Source organism: Tursiops truncatus, chromosome 1 (genome assembly GCF_011762595.2).
Source record: "Tursiops truncatus isolate mTurTru1 chromosome 1, mTurTru1.mat.Y, whole genome shotgun sequence".
Classification (NCBI taxonomy): Eukaryota; Metazoa; Chordata; class Mammalia; order Artiodactyla; family Delphinidae; genus Tursiops; species Tursiops truncatus.
In genome coordinates this window covers 158,291,319-158,315,499 of record NC_047034.1, presented here as the reverse complement: position 1 = coordinate 158,315,499, position 24,181 = coordinate 158,291,319, and the positions used below count along the sequence as shown (strand labels likewise).

General features: G+C 43.5%; 1 protein-coding gene and 1 non-coding gene across 10 annotated transcripts in view; one reads left to right on the top strand and one right to left on the bottom strand.

Moving 5' to 3' along the window:
* The window catches only part of ZBTB8OS (zinc finger and BTB domain containing 8 opposite strand), a 97,611-nt gene that overhangs the window by 2,581 nt on the left and 70,849 nt on the right, over positions 1-24,181 (bottom strand). For 3 of the 8 annotated variants that reach the window (XR_012326220.1, XM_073792685.1, XM_073792689.1), the window contains one exon: positions 23,488-23,699. Coding sequence is in view for 4 of the 8 variants with exons in the window: in XM_073792689.1 (XP_073648790.1) it covers positions 23,610-23,699 (90 nt within the window). In the remaining 4 variants the exon portion in view is untranslated. Of the gene's footprint in view, positions 1-2,599; positions 2,745-2,967; positions 3,042-23,487; positions 23,751-24,181 lie in introns of those variants that run through there. The other 5 variants (XM_073792659.1, XM_073792653.1, XR_002176938.3 and 2 more) reach the window with 3 other exon arrangements.
* The window catches only part of LOC101331957 (uncharacterized), a 48,109-nt gene continuing 43,272 nt past the window's right edge, over positions 19,345-24,181 (top strand). For both annotated transcript variants that reach the window (XR_012326229.1, XR_012326228.1), the window contains exon 1: positions 19,345-19,696. This is a non-coding gene — a transcript (uncharacterized protein). The remainder of the gene's footprint in view (positions 19,697-24,181) is intronic.

Here is a 24,181-nt window from a genome sequence, read left to right as displayed (position 1 = left end):
TTTTGAGCTGTGGCATGGGAATGAATTTATGGTCACTGGAATAACAAGCATACAAAGTACAAAGGTTTCTAATTCTGGGATAAGGGTAAGATAATTACATTTGTTAAAGAGCTGGTACAGCTTCCCAGGTATCTGGCCCATCTTGTTGTCCTCATAGTGCTTTATTATTCTCTATCTCCCTGGTCACCATGATCCTGTCTTATAGCCTATTTCCCCCTTTCCTTCCTATGAAGAGCCCCACTCCCTTCATTAAAGTTAAAATTTTTCTCATTTGAATATCTCAGACAACACATGACCTTTCTAATTAGTTACAGTTTTTGGTGATAAAGACATTTATTTATTTATTTATTTATTGTTTATTATTTATTTATTCCTCAACTGTAGCAAGTTATCAATTTATTGTCACTTAGCTCTAAATCTACCCTTCTTTTTTTTTAATTAATTAATTTATTTTTATTTTTGGCTGCATTTGTTCTTTGTTGCTGCACGCAGGCTTTTCTGCAGTTGCGGCAAGCAGGGGTTACTCTTCATTGCAGTGTGCAGGCTTCTCATTGGGTGGCTTCTCTTGTTGCAGAGCATGGGCTCTAGGCACATGGGCTTCAGTAGTTGTGGCACTCAGGCTCAGTAGTTGTGGCTCACAGACTCTAGAGCGCAGGCTCAGTAGTTGTGGCACACGGGCTTAGTTTCTCTGCGGCATGAGGAATATTCCCGGAGCAGGGCTCGAACCCGTGTCCCCTGCATTGGCAGGCGGATTCTTAACCACTGCACCACCAGGGAAGCCCAATCTACCCTTCTTTGCCCGGCTTCATGAAATGAGCTGGACCCTATAGACAAGTCTTCTTCGTCAGCTGGGGCAATCCTAAGCCTAGTTAACAGAGGACACTGGAGGGATATTACAAAAGCAGAGACAGGGGTTTCTTGTCCTGGACCTAGTGGGCCTGTCTTCTTGATCCTTCATGGCAGCTGCCAATGTAGTAGTGTTCACTTAGCAAGATATACTGGCATCCTTGTGGCTGTCCTCTGATCCTCCAGTCCAGGCCTGCGGCACTTCAGTGAACTTCCCCATCCAGTGGGCTGCAAATACATTCTCCACAGTTGTCTGAATCTCAGTCTTGTCAAGAGCTGAAGAAGGTTGGGGAGTCTTGCAAACCTGTTCCCTCCTTCAGTACTTTCCTTCAACCCTAGAGGTGTTAGCTTCTCCTGTTTTCTTTGCCATTTGCTACATTTGCTATTCCTGTTTTCTTTTACCCTTTTAGTAGATAACCACCTGTGATGATCAATTTTATGTGTCAACTTAGAGGGTGTTTTTGGATGAGATTAACATTTAAATTGATGAACTTTGGGTAAAGCAGATTGCCCTCCATAATGTGGGTGGGCTTTGTCCAATCAGTTGAAGGACTGAATAGAACAAAAAGACTGGCCTCCGTGAGAAACAGGGAACTCACCAGCAGACTGCCTTTGGACTGAACTGGAACATTGGCTCTTTCAGGTCTTGAGCCCTCTGGCCCACACTGCAGCTTTGGACTTGCCTGGCTCCATAATTGTATAATCTTTATAATCTATCTATCTGTCTATCTCGTTTACTAGTTAATAATTTTTTATACTAAATTCGTGGTGTGGTTTCTGTCTCCTGACCAGGCACTGATTGATATCAGCAGTATATCTGATACAGGGCACATACATGGAGATTACACAGTGAAATAAGATAAAATGCCTGCCCTCAGTAGTTGAAAGAAATGGACCAAGGAAAAGTTATGAAAACTTTTCATAAGGACAGTAATGGAGATGTTTGTTTAGGGCCACAGGGAAGCAGAGAAGAGGGAGCACTTACCTCTAGGGATTTCACAGGGTGATGTCTGAACTCAATCTTGAAGGAAATTAAGAGTTTTCAAGGCAAGTGGGGGTGGAGTGTAATAAAATCCAGATGGAGGGAAGAAAGTATATGCAGAGGCAAGAGGAAGCACATTACATTTTGGGGATTGTAAGTGAGGTTGCTCCACAGGCTGGGGGAGAGGAGGCTGGAGGGGATGGTAAGGACTGTGAAAGATCCTGTGAACCACTGTAAGTAGTTTGGATTTGGGGCTCTAGGACAGGACAGCTAACGTTCATATTCATAACAGTTCCATACCTGTGCCAGGTTTTTGCTGAAACAACCCTCCATTAATTTGACAGAGTAACACAACGTCTATAATTCAAAGTTGCTTCAACTATCAGTGGAGCATCAGTAATGGTTGCTCATTACCATCTGTAGCATAGATAAGATAGGCTGTGTGCTACACAAAATTGCTGCCTCTAACTCTATCTCCTTCTCTTCCATTTAAGAAAACAAATCAGAATGCGTACATTCTCCTCCACCTTCTCCAACTCTCTGCTGGGACAGCTGAACCACTCGATAACTGACCCTGTTGGAGTCTGGGGGAGATCTCAGGTACATCCAAGACCCTGAGTTCTTGCGAAGAAGGCATAGACCATTAGCATTTGCAAAATGGAGCACAGCTTGGGGAGAGGTCAAAGGATGCAATGTTGGAAGACAGTGTTTCCTCCCAGGAGGTAGCCAGGGCAAAGATACTGATGCTTGCTTTCTGCATGCAGCACTGGGAGAAGCTTGTATTTCTCAGATGCAGGTGGCATGGAGGAAGCTGCCATGCTGGGCTGAACTCAATGCTTCCTGCTGGCCTCCAGCAAACAGAAAGGACACTTCCACGTACCTCAACACAAAGATCCCAGCTTGCGAACTGTTTGCTCTAAGCCCACGGGAGAAAAAAACACTTCTTATATTCCACTGTCACTCATTCATTCAACAAACACTTCCTAAGACTTGTCCTGAATGCTAAGGACACAGCAGTAATCAAGATAGACAAGGCATGAATCATATATTTTAGTTGGGGAGGATAGACAATAACAAAACATACGCAACATAATTTTCAGATGGTGATAAGGTTATAGAGTATTGGAATAGAGACTTACTGGATTGGGGAGTGCTGCTTTGGTGAGGTGATCAAGGAAGGCTTCTCCTGAGGTGGTGACAATGGAACTGAGATCTGAAAATGAAGAAACCAGTCAGAGGGAATAGGAATAAAAGGTCCTGATGAGGTACCTAGAATAGGCAAATTCATAGATTAGAGAGAACTAGGGGCTGGGGGCAGGGGAAATGGGGAGTTACTGTTTGTTTTGTTTTGTTTTTGCAGTATGCGGGCCTCTCACTGCGTGGCCTCTCCCGTTGCGGAGCACAGGCTCCAGACGCGCAGGCTCAGCGGCCATGGCTCACGGGCCCAGCCGCTCCGCGGCATGTGGGATCTTCCCCGACCGGGGCACGAACCCGTGTCCCCTGTATCGTCAGGCGAACTCTCAACCACTGCGCCACCAGGGAAGCCCGGGAGTTACTGTTTAATTGCTACAGAGTGTCTGTTTGGGATGATGAAAAAGTTCTGGAAATGAATACCGGTGATGGTTGTACAACACTGTGGATGTTCTTAGCGCCACTGAATTGTACACTAAAAAAATGGTTAAAATCGTAAATTTTATGTTATGTATATTTCACCACAATTTTAAAAAGAGACAGTAAAAGGCCCTGCGGCAGGAACTGGCTTGTCAGACTGAGGTGGTTGTAGTCAAATGAATGAGGGAGAGGGTAGAAAGAGGCAAATGAAAAAGGACACACACCTAGACTAGTCCTGGTGAAATTTCAGAAGTCCAAGGGCCAAAGAAAATTTTTACAAGTTTCCAGATAGAGAAAATAGTTTTCTTATCAAGGAAAGGGAATTGAACTGGCATCAGACAACTCATTAGCAAAAGTGGAATCTAGAAGACAATGGAACATTCCAGGCCTTGGAGAAAAGAGGACTGATCCGAGAATCCTACAGTCAACGAAGATACTATTCATATGTGAGGGCTCATGCCTTACCTTGCTCCTACTCTGTTCCGACAGCCGTATATATCCTATTTCCACAATTTGAACTTGGTTTCCCTGGCTTAACCTTGGGTTTCCTCCAAGGATTTGGTTCGGAAGTTATCTTTGACTCTCTGCAGCTCCCTTGGCTGGAATGAGCTATCACAGCTCTGGGTCCTGGAGCCCAACCACAGGCATCACCATTCCCGGCTGGTGGTCTGGCTAGCCCTCCACTGAGATTTCCATACAACTTGTTATACTGGGTAACGTGGTCATATAAGATGCCTGCCATGTCAGTGATGATATTGTAGCAATAGGACCTGGTGAAGAGAACAAGTATCTAGATGCATTGGTCGGACACATACAGGCCAGAGGATGCAAGGGAAGCTCCATGATAATTCAAGGGGCTCCCACCTCGGTGAACTTTCTAGGTTCCAGTGGCCTAAGGCATGTAAGGATAGTTCCTTTAAGTAAAAAGCAAGTTGCCGCGCTTTCCAATACCTACCATTATGAAGCACACTTGTCATATTGTATGTCATGTCTACTTCAATGAAGAAGAAAGAGAAGAAGTAAAAGAAGAAGAAGGTGAAGGAGAAGGAGAAGCGGCGCACTTGTATGAATATGAATTTTGGAGGCCACATATAGCACATCTGGGTGTTGCTCTGATCCATTTGCCAAGTAACCCAAAGGACTACCAATTTTGAGTGGGGCCCAGAGAAATAAAGATATTTTCAACAGGTTCAGGTTGCAGTGCAAAGAGCAAAACCCCAGGCTACCAGTACGGACTAATATCAACTCAGTGCCAAGTCCTGCTGGGGGATTAGAGATGGGAGTGGGCTGACTACAGCACGTGGGCATTCTCTCTGCCAGCCTCTCTTCCAAATACACAAAGCTAAGGAATTATATGCTAAGAGACCACCTCATCCCAATGCTACTTCTCTGGAAGAGCTTCAAGGTAAGAGTTCAGAAGGGCTGCGTGTCCACAGTGAGAGCAAATGGGAATGATCCAGAATAGTTCTGTGGTGCCTGGCACTCCCTTCTCTGGGGCTACTCCCCTATCTCTCCTTAAACTCATCTTGACTATATTAGTCATTTTTGCTGAGGTACCAACCAACCTCATAATCTCTGTAGCTTACAACAGAGGCTGGCAAACTTCTGTGAAGGGCTGGATAGTAAATATTTTGGGCTTTGTGGGGTATAGGGTCCCTGCTGCTGCCCTTCAGCTCTGCCCTTGTGGCATGAAAGCAGCCAGAGACATACATAAAGGAATGAGTATGACTGTGTTCTGACAAAATTTTATGAACACTAAAGTTTGAACTTCATGTAGCTTTCACGTGTCACAAAATATTCTTCTTCTTTTGATTACCTTTTTTTGAGATATAATTGACGTATAACATTATATTAGTTGCAGGTGTACATCATAATGATTCAGTATTTGTATATATTGTGAAATGATCACCACAAAAAGTCTAGTTAATATCCGGCACCACACATAGTTACAAATTTTTTTCCTGCTGATGAGAATGTTTGAGATCTACTCTCTTAGCAACTTTCAAATGTACAATATTGTTAACTATAGTCACCGTGCTGTACATTACGTCCTCATGACTTATTTATTTTACAACTGGAAGTTTGTACCTTTGGGGGTCACCTATTTTGCCCATCCCCCACCTCCCTGCCTCTGGCAACCACCCATCTCTTCTCTGTATCTATGAGCTCATTTGTTTTGTTTTGTTTAGATTTCACATATAAGTGAGATCATATGGTATTTATCTTTTTCTGACTTATTTCACTTAGCATGATGCCCTCAGGGTCACCCATATTGTCACAAATGGCAAGATTTCATTCTTTTTTGGGGCCAAATAATATTCCATTGTATATATACATTACATTTTCTTTATACATTCATCCATTGATGGACATTTAGGCTGCTTCCATGTCTTGACTATTGTAAATAATGCAGCAAATGAACATGGGGGGTGCATGTGTCTTTTTGAGTTAGTGTTTTTGTTTCCTTCAGGTAAATACCCAGAGGTGGAATCACTGGATCATATGGTAGTTCTATTTTTAATTTTTTGAGGAACTGCCATACTGTTTTCCATAGTGGCTGGACCAATTTACATTCCCACTAACAGTGCACTATGGCTCCCTTTTCTCTACATCCTCACCAATACTTACAGCTTGCCTTTTTGATAACGGCTATTCTAACAGGTGTGAGGCTTTTTTTTTTTTTAATAAATGTATTTAGTTATTTTTGGCTGCATTGGGTCTTCTTTGCTGTGCATGGGCTTTCTCTAGTGGTGAGCAGGGGCTACTCTTTGTTGTGGTGTGCGGGCTTCTCATCGTGGTGGCTTCTCTTGCTACAGAGCATGGCTCTAGGCACGCAGGCTTCAGTAGTTGCAGTGTGTGGGCTCAGTAGTTGTGGCTCGCAGGCTCTAGAACGCAGGCTCAGTAGTTGTGGCGCATGGGCTTAGCTGCTCCGTGGCATGTGGGATCTTCCCGGACCAGGGCTTGAACCTGTGTCCCCTGCATTGGCAGGTGGATTCTTAACCACTGTTCCACCAGGGGAGTCCCCAGGTGTGAGTTCTGATTTGCATTTCCCTGATGATAGTGATGCTGAGCCCCTTTTCAGGTACCTGTTGGCCATTTGTATGTCTTCTTTTTAAAAATGTATATTCAGATCCTCTGCTCATTTTAAAATCAGACTGTTTGTTTTTTTGCTGTTGAGTTGTTTGAGTTCTTTATGTATTTTGGATATTAACCTCTTAGCAGATAAATAATACACAAATATTTTCTCCCATTCAATATGTTGCCTTTTTATTTTGTTGATTGTTTCCTTTGCTATGCAAAAACTTTTTAGTTTGATGTGGTCCCACTTCTTTTTTGTTATATTTATTTATTTATTTTTGGCTGAGTTGGGTCTTTGTTGCTGTGCGTGGGCTTTCTCTAGTTGTGGTGAGCGGGGGCTACTCTTTGTTGTGGTGCATGGGCTTCTCATTGTGGTGGCTTCTCTTGTTGCAGAGCATGGGCTCTAGGTGTGTGGGCTTCAGTAGTTGAGCCTCACGGGTTCTAGAGCGCAGGCTCAGTAGTTGTGGCGCACGGGCTTAGTTGCTCCATGGCATGTGGGATCTTCCTGGACCAGGGCTCAAACTCGTGTCCCCTGCATTGGCAGGCGGAGTCTTAACCACTGCGCCACCAGGGAAGCCCGTCCCACTTGTTTATTTTTGCTTTTGTTCGCTTTGCTTTTGATGTCAAATTCAAAAAGTCATCACCAAGATCTATGTCAAGGAGCTTACTGCCTGTGAGTTTTCTTCTAGGAATTTTAAGGTTTTGGGCCTTACATTCAAGGCTTTAATCCATTTTGAGTTGATTTTTGTGTATGGTATAAGATAGTGGTCCAGTTTCATTCTTTTGCATGTGGCTGTCCAATTTCCCAACACCATTTACTAAAGAGACAGTCCTTTCCCCAGTACATATTCTTGGCTCCTTTGTCATAAATTAATTTACATATATGCATGTTTTGATTACTTTTCAACCTTTCAAAAATGAAAAAAAAATCTTAGCCTTACAAAGATAATAGATTGGATTTGGCCCATGGACTGTAGTTTGCCAACGCTTGGTTTACAACAACCAACAAATATTTATTGCTTATTACATGTTGGCGACTGCAGGTCAGCTTCTGTGGCTCCATGTGCTTCACTCTAGGGCGGGCATAGGCTGGGCTGTAAGAGCAGCCCCTATTTGGGTCACACTATTCTTGCAGCAGAATGGAAGAACAAGAAAGCTGGTGGAAACACAGGATGCCTCTTAAAGCTCCTGCTTAGACCAGGCATGCTGTCACTGCTCATATTCCACTGGTCCAAGCCAGTCACAAAACCAAACCAGATGATGAAGCAGGGAAGAACACTCGGTCTCCAGAGAGGCATTGAAAGTCACATAGCAATGGGTGATGATATATAATCCTCTCAGAGTAAAAGAAGGGAATAGTTGGAAAGTTTAATACAATATACTACCCTGAACCAATACCATTTCCCAATATGCATTACAACAATACTAGTCAAAGTATAGTTCAAGGACTGATGTCCCTGGCTTATAATAAGTACAGAAAATGAAAGTAGGCGTGTAAAAAGTTTTATATAATAAATAGGCCTGCAACAGATTGGGAAAAAAGCAATCTGGTTCTTCACCACAGTTTGAGAAGCACAGTGTGAGAAGCATTAGCAGACAGACTAGCTAATACTCCCAGGGTAACATGAGTTCACAGGCCAAAATACAACCATCATAAAAAAACAACAAAGTAAATCACACACACACACACACACACACACAATTACACACATATAATCTAAGAAATATTGGAATAAAAGGATCAAAGTTTTAAGATAGGAATGATAAATATACTTAGATAACAGATTACATTAACAATATGAGGCAATAATGAGAAATCATAAAAAAGAGCCATGAAGAAATATTAGCATTTAAATGTAATACTTGAGGGCTTCCCTGGTGGTGCAGTGGTTGAGAGTCCACCTGCCGATGCAGGGGACACGGGTTCGTGCCCCGGTCTGGGAAGATCCCACATGCCGCGGAGCGGTTGGGCCCGTGAGCCATGGCCGCTGAGCCTGCGCGTCCGGAGTCTGTGCTCCGCAATGGGAGAGGCCACAACAGTGAGAGGCCCGCATACCACAAAAAAAAAAAAAAAGTAATACTTGAAAGAAAGAACACAAGAGATAGAATAAATGGAAGAATAGATATGGGTAAAGAAAAAATAGTAAATTTCAAGACCATATTGAAGAAATTTCCCATAAAATAGCAAGAAAGGACAAAGAGAATATAAAAAGAAAAGTCAAGAGACATGGAGGATAGGAGTAGAAATGTCAACATCTAGAAAATTAGGGGTCCCAGCAGGAAGGGGGAAAATGGAGAGGAGTAAATAAAATTTTAAATAATGAAGGTAAACTTCACAGAATTAAAGAAGGATCAAAGGTGTTAGACTAACAGAGCCCATGGAGTGCCAAACAGGAGCATTAAGGGAAAATCTAGACACATTATAACAAAATCTAAGAATATCAAATGTAAAATGTAAGAATATCAAAGACAAAGAGAAAATTGTAAAGGTCCCCATAGAAAGAGCAAATTGATATCATACTACTCAGCAGCAACACTGGATGCAAGATAAGAATAGAGCAGTATGCTTTAAAGTATCAAAGGAAGAGAACTCTGATTCTAGAATTTTATATCCAGTCAAATTGTCATTCAAATTTTAGAGCATAATAAACATATTCTCCATCACACGAAGCTTTAGATGCTTTGCTGCACAAAGACAAACATCTAAAAACAATCTTGGGACTTTCCTGGTGGTCCAGTGGCTAAGACTCTGTGCTCCCAATGCAGGGGCCCTGTGTTCAATCCCTGGTCAGGGAACTACATCCCACATGCCACAATAAAGATCCTGTGCAGCCAAATAAATAAATAAGTAAATAAATATATTTTTAAAAAAGGATCTTGAAGAAAGTAGGATGAGAAACAAATCTGGGGGATGCTCCAAGAGATGGAAGAAATAAGAGTGTTCAAATACTTTGGTAAAGTTTATCTTTGTCTTTAAAGAAAAAAGGTTTATGTCAAATAAGATAAAAAGAGAAAAAAAATCCATTATATCAAAAAAAATCCAAAATATCAATATTGGAGGAAGGTGGAGAAAAAGAGACATGAGGGTGTGCTTTAGTATTTGCTTGTTAAAGGGAAGAAATATATATTTATACATTTAATTATCCAAAAGGGTAAAACAAACAAACAAACATGAATATAGGTAATAAATTAAGGGCAACCACAATTCAAACAAAATATAAATATATAACTTTTAAATCAGCAGAAGACAACTCAATATAGCCAATGAACTATATGGAAGAACAACAACAATAGCATAAAATAAATAAAACATGAAGCAAATGTAAAATATAAAATAATATGACAGTAAACAAGGTCCTATTTTATAGCACAGGGAACAATATTCAATATCATGTAATGAACTCTAATGGAAAAGAATAAAAAATATGATGGAAGTAAATCCGAATTTAACTGTAAATACAATAAATGTAATTGCATTAAATTCAAAACTAAAAGGCCAAGACTCTCAGACTAGCTTTAAAAATCCAACAATATGATTTACCAAAGCATATATTTCTTTTGAAAAAGGAAAGGTTAAAAATAGGATAGAAAAAGCTATGACAGGCATATATGAATCAAAAGAATCCAGAAGAGAGTAATCCACAATCTAATAAAATAGATTTGAGGTAAAAAAGACCATAGGAGACAAAAGATATTATGGAATATGGAACATAGACTAGGGAGTAGAGGAAGGAAATTATAAATGCCAACTATTGTCTTGTGACCAGTTTCAGAAATAGGACCGTAGTAGCTACACCCATTTTCTTTCTTGATTACAGAATATCATATTGTGGGACTTCCCTGGTGGCGCAGTGGTTAAGAACCCACCTGCCAATGCAGGGGACATGGGTTCAACCCCTGGCCCAGGAAGATCCCACATGCCACGGAGCAACTGAGCCTCTGCGCCACAACTACTGAGCCTGTGCTCTAGAGCCCATGAGCCACAACTACTGAGCCCATATGCCACAACTACTGAAGCCCATGTGCCTAGAGCCCATGATCTGCAACAAGAGAAGCCACCACAATGAGAGGCCCGCTCACCTCAACAAAGAGTAGCCCCTGCTCACCACAGCTAGAGAAAACCTGCGCACAGCAACGAAGACCCAATGCAGACAAAGAAAAAGAAAAAAAGGAATATTATATTATGACTGAACAGATAAGATATGAACATTTCCCAGAAATTGATGCAGTTCCTGATGAGACATTGGGTATTCCCTTTCACAGACAGGGCGAGATTTTTTTTTCTAAAATGATGGTTGAATTATATTAAGTGGGACTATTTTATTGCTACTGCTGTTTTTTGAAATTTAATTATGAGAAGGTTGTATGAATAACTAGTATACAAAATGATGGACTATTGCATATACTGTGTATTGGCTCACTAAACATACTTTCTAATCCCCTTATAGTGTTCCTTTTTTTTTTAATTGAAGTATAGCTGCTTTACAATGTTGTGTTAGTTTCTGCTGTACAATGAAGTGAATCAGCTATATGTATACATATATCCCCTTACTCTTGGACCTCCCTCCCACCCCCCACCCCCAATCCCACTCATCTAGGTCATCACAGAGCACCGAGCTGAGCTCCCTGTGCTATACAGCAGGTTCCCAGTAGTTATCTATTTTACACATGGTAGTGTATATATGTCAATCCTAATCTCCCAATTCATCCCACCCTCCCCTTCTCACCCTGTGACCATGTTCTCTACATCTGCGTCTCTATTCCTGCCCTACAAATAGGTTCATCTGTACCATTTTTTCTAGATTCCACATATATGCATTAATATACGATATTTTTCTCTTTCTGACTTACTTCACTCTGTATGACAGATTCTAGATCCATCCACATCTCTACAAATGACCCAATTTCTAGTATGCATTCTTATACTGCATAGGCTGGAAAGCTAGAAACTGTATTTCTTAGACTCCCCTGAGGCTATATAGTTCATCACTAAATAGATGCATCGACTTGAGACTGGAAAGGACGAAATGAGAAATGTGAGGCAGAAGCCATACTCACGGGTAGATCAGCTCTTCTTGCAAGCAGAGTCTGAAGGCACTTGGTTCTTCTGGGGTAGCTGTGGCAGGGACTGCCCTGTCTATTCCTAATGTCATAGTATCAAGAAGAGGCAGCATTGGGAGTTCTATAACTATAGCCATGTGGTAGAGTTGGCAGTTTCTCTTGGTTGCTAATGTCCTGAACTTTCAGCAATTAAACATGATTCCCTGGACCACCTAGAGATTCATAAGCCATCTCATATTGCCTAATAAATCCCCTTCTGTTTAAACTACCTAGAGTGGATTCTATTATCTACAATTAACAATATTGACTATAGAAGGCTATTAGCTGTCCCTCGGTATCTTTTCTCTCTTTCTTCTTTGGTAATAGAACATGTAGCTATACACATTACTACCTTGTTTAAAGGTTATATTTCCTAGGTTCTCTTGCAGCTAGATGTGACCATGAGACTAAGTTTTAGCCAATGGGATGTAAATAAAAGTGTGATATGGCAGTTCCATAATCTTCCTTAAGAGACAACAAGTACATGCCCTTTATTCCTCTTCTCCCCTTCCTCTATCCTTCTGCTTGGAATGTGGAGTTGGAGGTCCATTTTAGAATAGGAGCATGAGGGCCACACTTTAGAAATGGTAGAACAGAGAGTTGGTAACAGCCTGGTTCCCTTAGGGCTTCACAGAATGGAGCTTCTATACTAGCCTTGCATAATCTACCTCCAGATTCTTTTGTGAGAGAAAAATAAACTTCCATCTTGTTTAAGCCATTGTTACTTTGGGTTTTCTGTCACTCTCAGCCAAACAGAATTCAAATGAAGCAATGATCAATAAACCATTGCCCCAATTCAGAAAATATACTCCCTTCCTTTCTGTCCATTAATTTCCAGTTCGTATTTCAGGGACTGGTTAAAAATTCCATTTCATTGAGTCTCTGACCACTCTAATCCACATCTGCCTAAGGGTGTAATTCCTTAGGTACAGCTCCTCAAGTACAGCTTCTTTTGATCTGAAGACCCATGAACTAAAAAGACAAGTTATCTACCTCATACACACCAAACAGGCAATGGGGGTACATATAAGATAACCACTATAGACATTCCTATTCAAAAAAGGCAGAAATGCAGGAACAAATGAATCATTGGTCCATAGCAATTCTGAAATCCAGCTGAGCAAATGTCGGAAATTCCTTGATTAGGACTCAAGGCCTAGTGATAATCCTCCATGGCTTTTGGTTCTACCTTCTGGGCTCTTGGTTCTTCCCTCTGAGTCACTCTTCCTTTTGCATGAAAGACAGCCCATGTTTGCAACTGCATAGTCTGCACAGATTGCATCCTACTAGTTGAATTTTGGGGGTCAGAAGATATTTTTTCATTTTGTATTGCCTTTGATTCTTTCAGTCTAAGCAGTGTTCCTCAGAACAGTCTTTTAAAAACGTGTATCTCCTGTGAATCTTCTTAGGGTTCACTCTGTTAAACAAAAGCCACCCTCACAAAGCTCTTCAAGGTAAGTTCTTCTCTATCCTGGCCCTCTGCTGAGGAACAATGCCCTTAAACTTCTTGGAATTCTATTGTTTGATTGAGAGGATCCATGAGTCACATTCTTAAATCTTTAGAGGACTTTTAAAATCAACTGAAGAGTGCTCTGAGGTACCACCTTAGATCTTTCTTCATCTTAACAAAGGCTTTTACAGCTACTCCCTTGACTTCATCTTTAGACTGTGTTTTCTGGCATTTAATCTGTTCTCAGAAGCCATTTCTTAATTTTAGCATCATTTACTACTTGGAGAGGCTAGGACTTTTCAAAACCAGCAAGCTCTGGTTTCCTTTTGTTTAACAGTCCTTACTTTGGTTTATCTCTCTCTTTCATATTTTACAAGTGGCAAGAAGATACCAGGTGACCTCTTCAACACTCTGCTTGGAAATCTCCTTAGCTAGAGTACCCAATTCACTAGGTACATTTTCTACTTTTTGCCTTACAGTAGGCAACAGTGTTGCTAAATTTCTGCCAGTACCTAACAAGGACACCATCTCCTTCAATGTCCAGTAAGATTTTTATGATTTTCCTTTAAGTCCTCATTTACAGCTTCCTCAAAGGCAATCAGGATTCTACTATTTTTTTAAATTAATTAATTAATTTATTTATTTTTGGCTGTGTTGGGTCTTCGTTTCTATACAAGGGCTTTCTCCAGTTGCAGCAAGAGGGGGCCACTCTTCAGCACGGTGCGCAGGCCTCTCACTATCGCGGTCTCTCTTGTTGTGGAGCACAGGCTCCAGACGTGCAGGCTCAGTAATTGTGGCTCACGGGCCCAGTTGCTCCACGGCATGTGGGATCTTCCCAGACCAGGGCTTGAGCCCATGTCCCCCGCATTGGCAGGCAGATTCTCAACCACTGTGCCAACAGGGAAGCCCAGGACTCTACTATTTTTTGAAAGGCTCAAGATTTCACTAACACTTACATACAAGTCCTTCCAGCTTCAACCCACTGTTCAGTTCCAAAGTCACATTTTTAGGTTTTTGTTATGGTAGCACTTTAAAAAAAAAAATTTATTTATTTTTGGCTGCGCTATGTCTTTCCTGCTGCGCAGGGGCTTTCTCTAGTTGTGGTAAGTGGGGGGCTACTCTTCGTTGTGGTGCGCAGGCTTCTCATTGCGGTGGCTTCTCTTGTTGCAGAGCACGGGCTCTAGCTACACGGGCTTCAGTAGTCGTGGCTCACAGGCTCTAGAGCACGGGCTCAGTAGTTGTGGCGTAGGGGCTTAGTTGCTCTGTGACATGCGGGGTCTTCCTGGACCAGGGCTCAAACTCGTGTCCCCTGCATTGGCAGGCAGATTCTTAACCACTGCACCACCAGGGAAGCCCAATGGTAGTACTTTTTAAAAAAATATTTATTTTATTTACTTTTATTTTTGGCTGTGTCAGGTCTTCATTGTGGCATGCGGGATCTTCATGGTGGCATGCAGGATCTTTTTGTTGTGGCACGCGGGCTCTTCATTGCAGCATGTGGGCTTCTCTCTAGTTGTGGTGTGTGGGTTTTCTCTCTCTAGTTGAGGTGTGCAGGCTCAGTAGTTGTGGCGTGCGGGCTTAGTTGCCCCGTGGCATGTGGGATCTTAGTTCCTGACCAGGGATCAAACCCGCGTCCCTTGCATTGGAAGGTGGATTCTTTACCACTGGACCACCACGGAAGTCCCTGTTATGGTAGCACTTTTCATCACCACAATCTGTATAAGTTGTCTGTTGTTTCATAAAAAATTACCCCCACAACTTAATGGCTTAAAACAACAAACATTGAGTACTTTACAAGGTTTATCAGGGTCAGGAATTCAGGAGCAGCTTAGCTGGTTGGTTCTGGCTCAGGGTCTCTCCTGAGGCAGAGTCAAGCTGTTAGCTGGGGCTGCAGTCAGCTGAAGGCTTGTCTAGGGTGGGAGGATGCACTCCAAGATGGATCACTCACATGGCTGTTGGCAGGAAGCCTCTGTTCATCTCCACATGGCTGCCTGAGAATCCTCAGGCAGTTGGCTTCTTCCAGAGCAACTGATCCGAGACAGAAAGAAAAAGCAGGACGCTGCTTTCACCTGTATCGCCAAGACTCCGAAACCCAACACTATCACTTCTGCTTTATTGTATTATTTAGAAGCAAGTCACTAAGTCCAGTTCACACTCATGCAGAGGGGAATTAGGATCTACCTCTTGAAGGGAGCAATGTCAAAGAATATGTGGGCATTTTTAAACCAACACACCTATCCATACTCTTCTCTTTGCCCCCCCCCCCAATTTCAATGGGGATAGCAGTGTTATCACTTTTCTGATCGAGGGGCTCTTCCTCTATTTAAGATTTTGATCTTCTTCTCCCTGAATTTGTAGAGATTCAGCCACTATTAATTGTTCCTCATGAATATTCAGTATCTCCCTCTCATCTTCATGCTTTCCATCATCATTAAACATTTTAAGGTCATTTATGTATATCCCCTTCTAGCTAATATCCTGTCTCTTTGCCTGGAATAGTTTTAAAACATAGCCCCAAATTTTCTGACATTCTTCCCCTTAAGAGATCGCAGCTATATTCCCTTCTTCTTGAATCTTGGTAGGCTTGTGACTACTTTAACCAATGGAATATGGCAAGTGAGGCAATGCAACTTCTGTAGCTGGGTATAAAAGACTGTGCAGTTCCTTCCTAGTTTTCTTGAAATACCCCCTCTTGGTATGCTCTCTTTTGGAGACACTCCATTTCGGAACCCAGCCAGCATGCTGCAAGCTCAAGTCACATGAAGAGGCCATGTTTAGGGCTCCAGATGACAGTCACAGCTGCGCCTAGTTTTCAAGTAGTCCCAGTGAAACAGAGCAGACCCTGTGGGGCTCTTGGACCAAAAGTCTTTCTGTGTCCCCCATTTCTTGATTACAGGAAATAGGCTTCATTCAGCCTCCATGATCTTCCCTGAGCTCCAATGGGCAGGTTCAAACAGTTGCTAATCAGGAAAGGGAGGGGATGCGGAGACAAGGGAGGAGCATCAAGAAACAACAGTACAGCCTTGGGGCAGGGTCCTGGTTCCTCCTCAAGGGCTATACCTAACAATGTCTTTTGAGTTGTTTTGAAGATACTAAAACCCCAGGAGGTGAAAAAAGTTAACTGTATGCTGCCCATAAGCACACAGACCCCACACAGGCTGATGGTGCTGACTCCCAGTTGCCTCACCACCAACCAATCAGAAGAATGTCCACAAGCTGATCATACCCTCCTCTTTGAACCATTACTGTGAAACTCCTCACTATGCCCTTCAGTTTGGGACACACAGTTTTGAGGGCATTATCCCTCTGAGGCCCCCTTTGCTTGGCAAAGCAATAAACCTATTCTCTTCTACTTCACCCAAAATTCTGTCTCCAAGATTCAACTCGGTACCAGGGTACAGAGGCTGAATTCCGGCTACACCAGCCTTGGTACTAGATCTGTCAGTGAAGAAACCTCCAGGTGATTCCAGTTCCCAGCAGTTCAAGTCACCCTCAGCCATTTGAGTCTTCCCAGCTGAGACTCCAGACATTGTGGAACAGAGACAAGCCATCTCTGCTGTGACTTGCCAAATTCTTGACCCATGTGTTAGAGGAACCACTGACTGAAACCGCCCTCTGGCCAGACAAGGTAGTAACCACTTGCTTGAGTTATCTTACAACAGGAGGTCCTGGTAAGGAATGTGGAACTAACAAGCTACCACCAACCAGAAGAATTCGGGAAAGATCAAAAGGAGAGAGGAGATGCCAGTCCATATCTCCTACCAACCTCCCAGAATCCTTCTCGTTGGAATCCATCTTGGCTGAGTGATGCGTGCCACCAGGAAGGACCCTGAGTCAGAATGACTGGCCAGACACAACCCGGAAACTAACCCCATTACCATAAAACCTGAGACCGGGAGCCACGTGGTAGGGCTGTTCTCCTGGGTTCCCTTACCCTGCTGCTCTCCACCTGGACGCCCCTTCCCAGTAAAGTCTCTTGCTTTGTCAGCACTTGTGTCTCCTCAGACAATTGATTTCCGAGTGTTAGACAAGAGCCCACTCTTGGGCCCTAAAAGGGGTCCACCTTCCTGCAACACATGGAATCCATGAGCATAACAAAATAATCTTTGATTTATGCCACTATGTTTGGGTTGGCTTTTTACACAGCAATTGTAATTGGAATATCACCTTTATAACCAAATCTCTCAAGAGTTGTCTATTCTCACCATCTCTATTTCTTCATCCCCACGTAGTCCGATAATCTGGATTTTGCTCCCTTCTTTCAAGCTTAATAATGTTCTCTGACGTCAATGATTTCCAAGTTGTTAGATCTAATAGACTTTTTCTCTTAGACTGCTAAGAGAAGTATTTAACACTATTGTCCAATTCTCCCTTCTTGAATTACTCTCTTCTAGTTTCTGTAACACCACACTATCCCACATCTCTTCCTTCTACTCTAGTCACTTTTTAGACTCATTTGCAATTTCACCTTCCTCTAGCCAGCCACTAGATGATGAAGCTGGTGATGCTTGGTTCTTAGTTTCTTCTCTTACTTCATATTCTCTTTTCTATCTATATTCATGGTTTTAATTCCCATCTATACAACATTGATGATAACATTTTACCTCCAACAATTTTATCTATTAAGCTTCAGGCCATATGTCCAAATGCCTTTTAACATTTTGTACTAGTTAGAGTTCTTAGTTGCACAGAGACTGGCCTTGGCTGATCTAAACAGAAATGAATGTATTAAAAGTTCACAGAATCACAGGAAGAGCAAAGCACAGGGATTGGAGCCTATGCTAACCAGGCAGAAACAATAGCCAAGTCATACCACAGAACTGGTCTGGTGAGGACACCAACACTGCTCTCAGCAGAGCCATGGCAGCTGGTGCCACTGATAGCACTGGAACTGGACAGTGGATACTGCCACTAGCGGCACTGCCACTGTGGCACCTGGAGATACTATCTTGCTGCAACTATCACCACTGTCAGAAAAGATTCTTTGAGTTTCCTGTTTCTTACAGCTCCCTCTCCAAAGTCCCTGGTGGGTGCATCCGATTATCACCCAGTATAGATCCTGGCCATTGTCTTAGCCACAAGGGATCCTGGGAAAGCAAGTCACTGGCATTTCCAGATTCTGTTGCAGAAGGCAGATTCCACCTCGTATCAATTACTCATAACGTAAGGAATTCTCCAAGTATATAAATGAGTTTCAGAAGCTAGAGGGGGAAGTTGAGGGAAAAAAATTCCCATTACTTCTTCCTTGAAACAAAGAGTTTATCACCCATCTGATGTGCTCTCTTGAGGAACAAGTTTGTAGAATTCTTTTGCATGTTTTAATTAATTAAGGCTAAAAAAACAAAACAAAACAAAAAAACCCTTTGGCTATAACAATGCCCAGGTCTTTCTGGGAGAATTCTCAATGCGGATGCTAGCAAAAGAGTTTGAGTACATCCAACACTCCTGATACCAAGTGGCTTTCAAACACGTTTTCAATTACCTGTTCAGAATGTGAGGACATGCAACTAAATAGGAAAACAATTCAAGAGTAATACAGCAGTGACATTAAGAGATAGTTGTGAATATTTTGTATCCTTCTAGTAGAGAGTATGATCCTCAAAACGCACAGCTAATTATGATCAAACCAAAGTAATAAACTTTGTCCAGTATAACTGAGTATGACATAAGAGAGAAATCCATCAAAAACTAAATGTTTTGAAAATCTGAGTCTTTTTTTCAGTTTTACTATATCACAGTACGTTTCAGTACCTGACCCCAACATAAGGAACTAGAAAACTAATTTATAGAATTGTTTCCATAGTAACAATGAAAATTCAGTGACTTAAGATTTTAGCAAATATATAACCTGACGTCAGAACCCTAAATATTAGGGACATAACTATATCAGAAGAAAGGCTTGATATACAATTAATTTTTGTATTTGAAAACACAAAACCTGCTATTCTTACTAGTTTTATATTTTCTCTGAACTTAACCAAGAGTTATTTTCTCTTATCTCAGCTCCTTGGGTTATCCTCTTCAAAGAAAATGCTTGTGACCTGTAGAGATTTAGAAAAGGTTATCCCCGACTAAAACGAGTGCTTCAATAAAGGGAAAAATTCTGTGCAGATCTCTTCCATTTGACGTTGCTAAACTTAAGTACAATAATGTCACATGTACTTACACAGTAATTGTGGGCACGCCTAAGTCCCTCCCTCTTTCCTAAACCAAATTCCCCAGATCCTAGAAATCCAGCCCTTCTGCCCTCCGGAGGCGCCTTTCCCAACGTAAAGTACAATTTAAAATTTAAGCTCCTGACTAAATAATGACTCTGTAGTCAACTGCTAGGGGATCTGGGCACCCCAGTGCCTCTGGAGGGTGCAGCAGGGTGTAGGCAAGGGCAGGGGAGTGGGCGAAGCTGCTGGTTGGTGCCTGAAATCTGTGCGTTGCCCCTTTAATTGTGTCCCCAGCCCTCGGGCGTTTCTGTCCAACGCCCACGTCAGCAAATACCTTTTGTTTCTCTCACGTTGGGGCTACTTGTTTTAGGGCGCAAAGGAACGGCTTCGAAAGGGGGTATTTCCCCTGCCGAGAACCGGGAATCTTACCCCGGCCCGCGCACGCGACCCGCCGGTGCGCCTCGGCCCGCGGTAAGTGGCTGCGCGCGGCGCGAGCGGAGGGCGGGCGGGGCGTCGGGGCAGCCCGGGACGGGCCCGCGAGCTTCGCTGCGGGCGGGGGCGCGGGCTAAGGCGCCGCGGGCTCTGGCACCGGGCGGCGGCAGCGGCGGGATGCGGCCCGGGTGCGGCGCCCCCCAGACGTCCCCGGGCCGGGAGAGCGGCGGGAGGCGCAGAGGCGAGCGGGCGCCATTTGCAGCCCCGGGCGCAGTGGCGGCGGTGCGCCGGCTCCGAGGGTCTGGAGACGGTCACAAAGGAGGCGCGGCCGGCCGGCGCAAAGGACCCGGCCTCGGGACGGCGGCCGGCGAGGAGAGGCGGCCGGCGGCGGGGCGCACCGGTTCCCGGACTGCGCGGTCGCCCCGCCTGCCCAGCCGCCCGGCCCTGCCCGCCTGCGCTCCCGGGAGGGGCAGCGGGACAATGGCCGCGCCGTCGCCGCCCGCGCCCGCCCGGCCGCCCCCGCCGAGCGCCGCGCCCGCCTGGCCGCCCGGCTCGGCTCGGCCGCGGCGCGGGGAAAGGCGGGAAGGCGCGCGGAGCCTCCTGGCGGCAGCGGCTGGAAGGCGGCGCGGGGCCGGTGCCGGGCGTGTCTGGAGCCGTCGGGCGCCGCGGACTCCCAGAGGGTCGGCGGCCGGCCGGGCTCGGGCTGCGCGGCGAGTGATGGATGGCCCGCGGGATGGGGCGGCCGAGTCTGGGGCTTCACCCCTTCGGCCCCGGGCGCTTCCTCGGGAAGGTGGCTGCCTGGGCAGTGGTCCGAGTTTCTCCGTACATCCTTCATCCTTTGGTTTTATATCGTGATGCGACAGATCCGAGCTTAGAATCCAAGGCAGACTTACTATACCTAACAAATATTGTGCTATAATTATTGTTTTATGACGGACCCACACAGACGCACCTCTTACCTATGCAGACGGCATCTTTTTTAAGTTAATAGCGGTTTGGCCCCTTCCCCTTCAAATGCGCTTATTTATTATTGATTGTGTCAGTAGCCAGGCTCTGTATCGTTCGAAGGCGTGTTTTTTTTCTCCTCCCCTTTTTCTTTTTTCTCTTTTAAATTGAGATATCGTAGACATATAACATCGTGTTAGGTTTAGTCCAAGACGTGTTTGGAAGCGGTAGATTCTCACCTATTGGGCTTTTAAACTACCCACGTCAGTATTATTTGTTCTTAATAAACGTTTATATTTGCAGAACTTTAGTCAATGGAGTGCTTTCGCCTATATGAATTATTTCACATAAAACAACCACCCAGTCAGGCTGATGCTTTTTCCACTTTCTAGGTGAGGAAACGCATTAAGCATTTAAGCCTTAAGCCAGGTGACCGGTGGCAGCCTTCCAGCGGCCTTGCCTCCTGTTCTTGCTCTTTATTTCCTCCTAAAGTCACCTCCAGAGTCTTCCAGTAAGCAAGTCATATTGCTACCGTGCTCTAAAGACCTTAACTGATCTTTATCAGAAACGAGTCTAAAATCCTCAGCAGAAGAACCAAGGCTCAAACTTCTGTAATCTTCCCCAAGCCTCAGGTATGGTTGGGTTTGTGACACCCCTGGAACAAGAAGAGCCCTTCACTGATAACCGGGGATCAGATATCTTTATTCCTGGGAGCCCCTCTGGCCACACAAGCAGTAAATGGGAAGTGAGAATCTAACCTGCCACCCTTGGCCAAATGGGCATGTTCGGGTTTGGCTGTAAAAGGTCAGAAGGAGGCATCATGAGGACCTAGGCTTCTTCCAAGTCATGTAAATTTCCAACCCCATGAAAGACGGCCCTCTGCCAGACTTTATCTCATGGCCTTGAAATCACCAGCTCTGCTGTTGATGGTTTGAGCCCAAAGTTTGTAAGATAGGGTAATACTTGATTCATCCTATATCATTTAAATCTTATTTGCTAGATAAAATGGAATTTACATCTAAGAGGCTCAACCTCTTCAGTGACTAAACTATATGTTTATAATATTTAAAGGATTTGGTGCAAGCTTTTTGATCCCCTTGAGGGAAGTTTTTGTCACTTCTTTGCTCAGAATTGGTCAGTGGCTCCCCATCTTCAGTGGCTCCCCATCTTACTCAGACCAAAAGCCAAAGGCCCCTAGGTAGTCTACAAAGTCCTACAGGAACTGGTCCCACGATGTCCTACCTGCCTCACAAGCTGTCCTTCCTTTCTGACTCCATCTCTCATTGCTCTCCCCAGCCCTCCTTGATGTTCCTACAATCCTCCTTGCCTGCTTCACCTCAGAGCCTTTGCACTTGCCGTCCCATCTGCCTGGAACACCCTTCCTCCAGGTGCCCAAATGACTCTCTCTCATCTCCTTTGGTCTTTACTTTAAATACCGTCTTCTCATTGAGACTTTCCCAAATATGGTTTTGATTTTCTTAAATACTTTTATACTTAATTCTGAATCTCTCCAGTGTTAAAAGATATTTATCCATATAGTTACCATGCCAGTTTGCTGAAGTTCCTTATGGCCCAGAGATTTATGCTAAGAAGGCTAGTGAGATTTGTGTTGGTGACCCTGATGGGACACACTAAATTCTTAGTTAAAAACTATGTGCCTTGGGCTTCCCTGGTGGCGCAGTGGTTGAGAATCTGCCTGCCAATGCAGGGGACATGGGTTCAAGCCCTGGTCTGGGAAGATCCCACATGCCGCGGAGCAACTAGTCCCGTGAGCCACAATTACTGAGCCTGCGCGGCGTCTGGAGCCTGTACTCTGCAGCAAGAGAGGATGCAATAGTGAGAGGCCCGCGCACCGCGATGAGGAGTGGCCCCCACTTGCCACAACTAGAGAAAGCCCTCGCACAGAAACGAAGACCCAACACAGCCATAAATAAATAAATAAATATTTTTTTTAAAAAAGGCAAAATTCCTTTAAAAAAAAAAACAATGTGCCTTTATAAAGATGGTCTTCTATCCCACAAATTAATTGGAGTTACACTCATTACCTAAATCTTTCGTCTGCTTGTGGAAATTCATGTCTTTTCCTTCTGTTCCAAGGACCTTTGCACTTAATGGTTTCTAAAATATGTATTGTCTTTTTCACCCACCTTTAAAGATCTTTGAACTTGATGGGAATCATTAATTCTTTAATATTCTTAGAACTATTATAGATATAAACTCTTATAGATATTTTAAATGTTTCAAATTGAATTTGGACTGTCTACATGAACTAGTACAACAACTTGCTGTTTCAACTTATAAGGTCAATCTACTGAAAAGAAAATTTGAAACATATTACCCATTTCCATGACTTAATCACTTTTTTTTTTTTTGTGGTACGTGGGCCTGTCACTGTTGTGGCCTCTCCCATTGCGGAGCACAGGCTCCGGACGCACAGGCTCAGCGGCCATGGCTCACGGGCCTAGCCGCTCCGCGGCATGTGGGATCTTCCCAGACCGGGGCACGAACCCGTGTCCCCTGCATCGGCAGGCGGACTCTCAACCACTGCGCCATTAGGGAAGCCCCTTAACCACATATTTTGAGAATAACTTAAACCTTTCCTGGTGAGTCGAGTACAATTATGAATGCAGGTTATGTTAATGCTTTGTAGTATTATGAAGTTGTAACTGATCCCAATTTATAGGACAATTCCTATTTTCTTGCAAAGGTTCCTGTTATCACTTCTGTTATTCACTGTCCTCTGCCTTAATTTAGTTCCTCTCCATTTCTTGCTTTGACAACTGCATCAAGCCTTTAAAATGATCTCGCTGGCCCTGCCTCTCCCACTGTTTCTCTTCCTCCATGCTGTCTCAGGTTTTCTTCTGGGTATACAAATTGGATCATCATAACAATAATACCTTATATTTATTGAGCCCTAACTGCATGCTAGGTATTGTGCTAGGCATTTTGCATACATTATGGTCAGAAGAAAAGTGCGAGACTTATGAGTGCTTTGGTTTGGGGTCAGTCAGCCTGAATTCCAATCTCTGTTCAGCTGCTCGTTGCGCAGTCTTGGAGAAGATTTTCTTTTCATTTCTCTGTGCCTCCAATTCTTGATCTATGCAATGTGAATCACAGCAGCAGTTACTTCATGAGGCTATTGTGAGGACTGAAATAAGATAATGAGTGTAAAATGCTTAGTACTGTGCCTAGTAAACATTCAAATATTAGCTATTTAGTTTTATTAAGATATAACATATACCATAAAATTCATCCTTTGAAAGTGTACAATTCAGTGCTTTTTAGTGTATTCACAGAGTTGTGCAACCATCACTACCCTCTAATTATAGAACACTTTCACCACTGCATAAAGAAACTCCATATCCATTAATAGTCATTCCCCATTCCTGCATCTCCCTAACCCCCGACAACCACTAACCTACTGTCTGTCTGTTTCATCTGCCGATTCTGGATATTTCATATAAATGAAATCATAAAATATATGGTCTTTAGTGACTTGCTTCTTTCACTTAGCTTGAGGTTTTTAAGGTTCATCCATGTTGTAGCAGGTAATCAGTTCTTCTTTCCTTTTTATGGCTG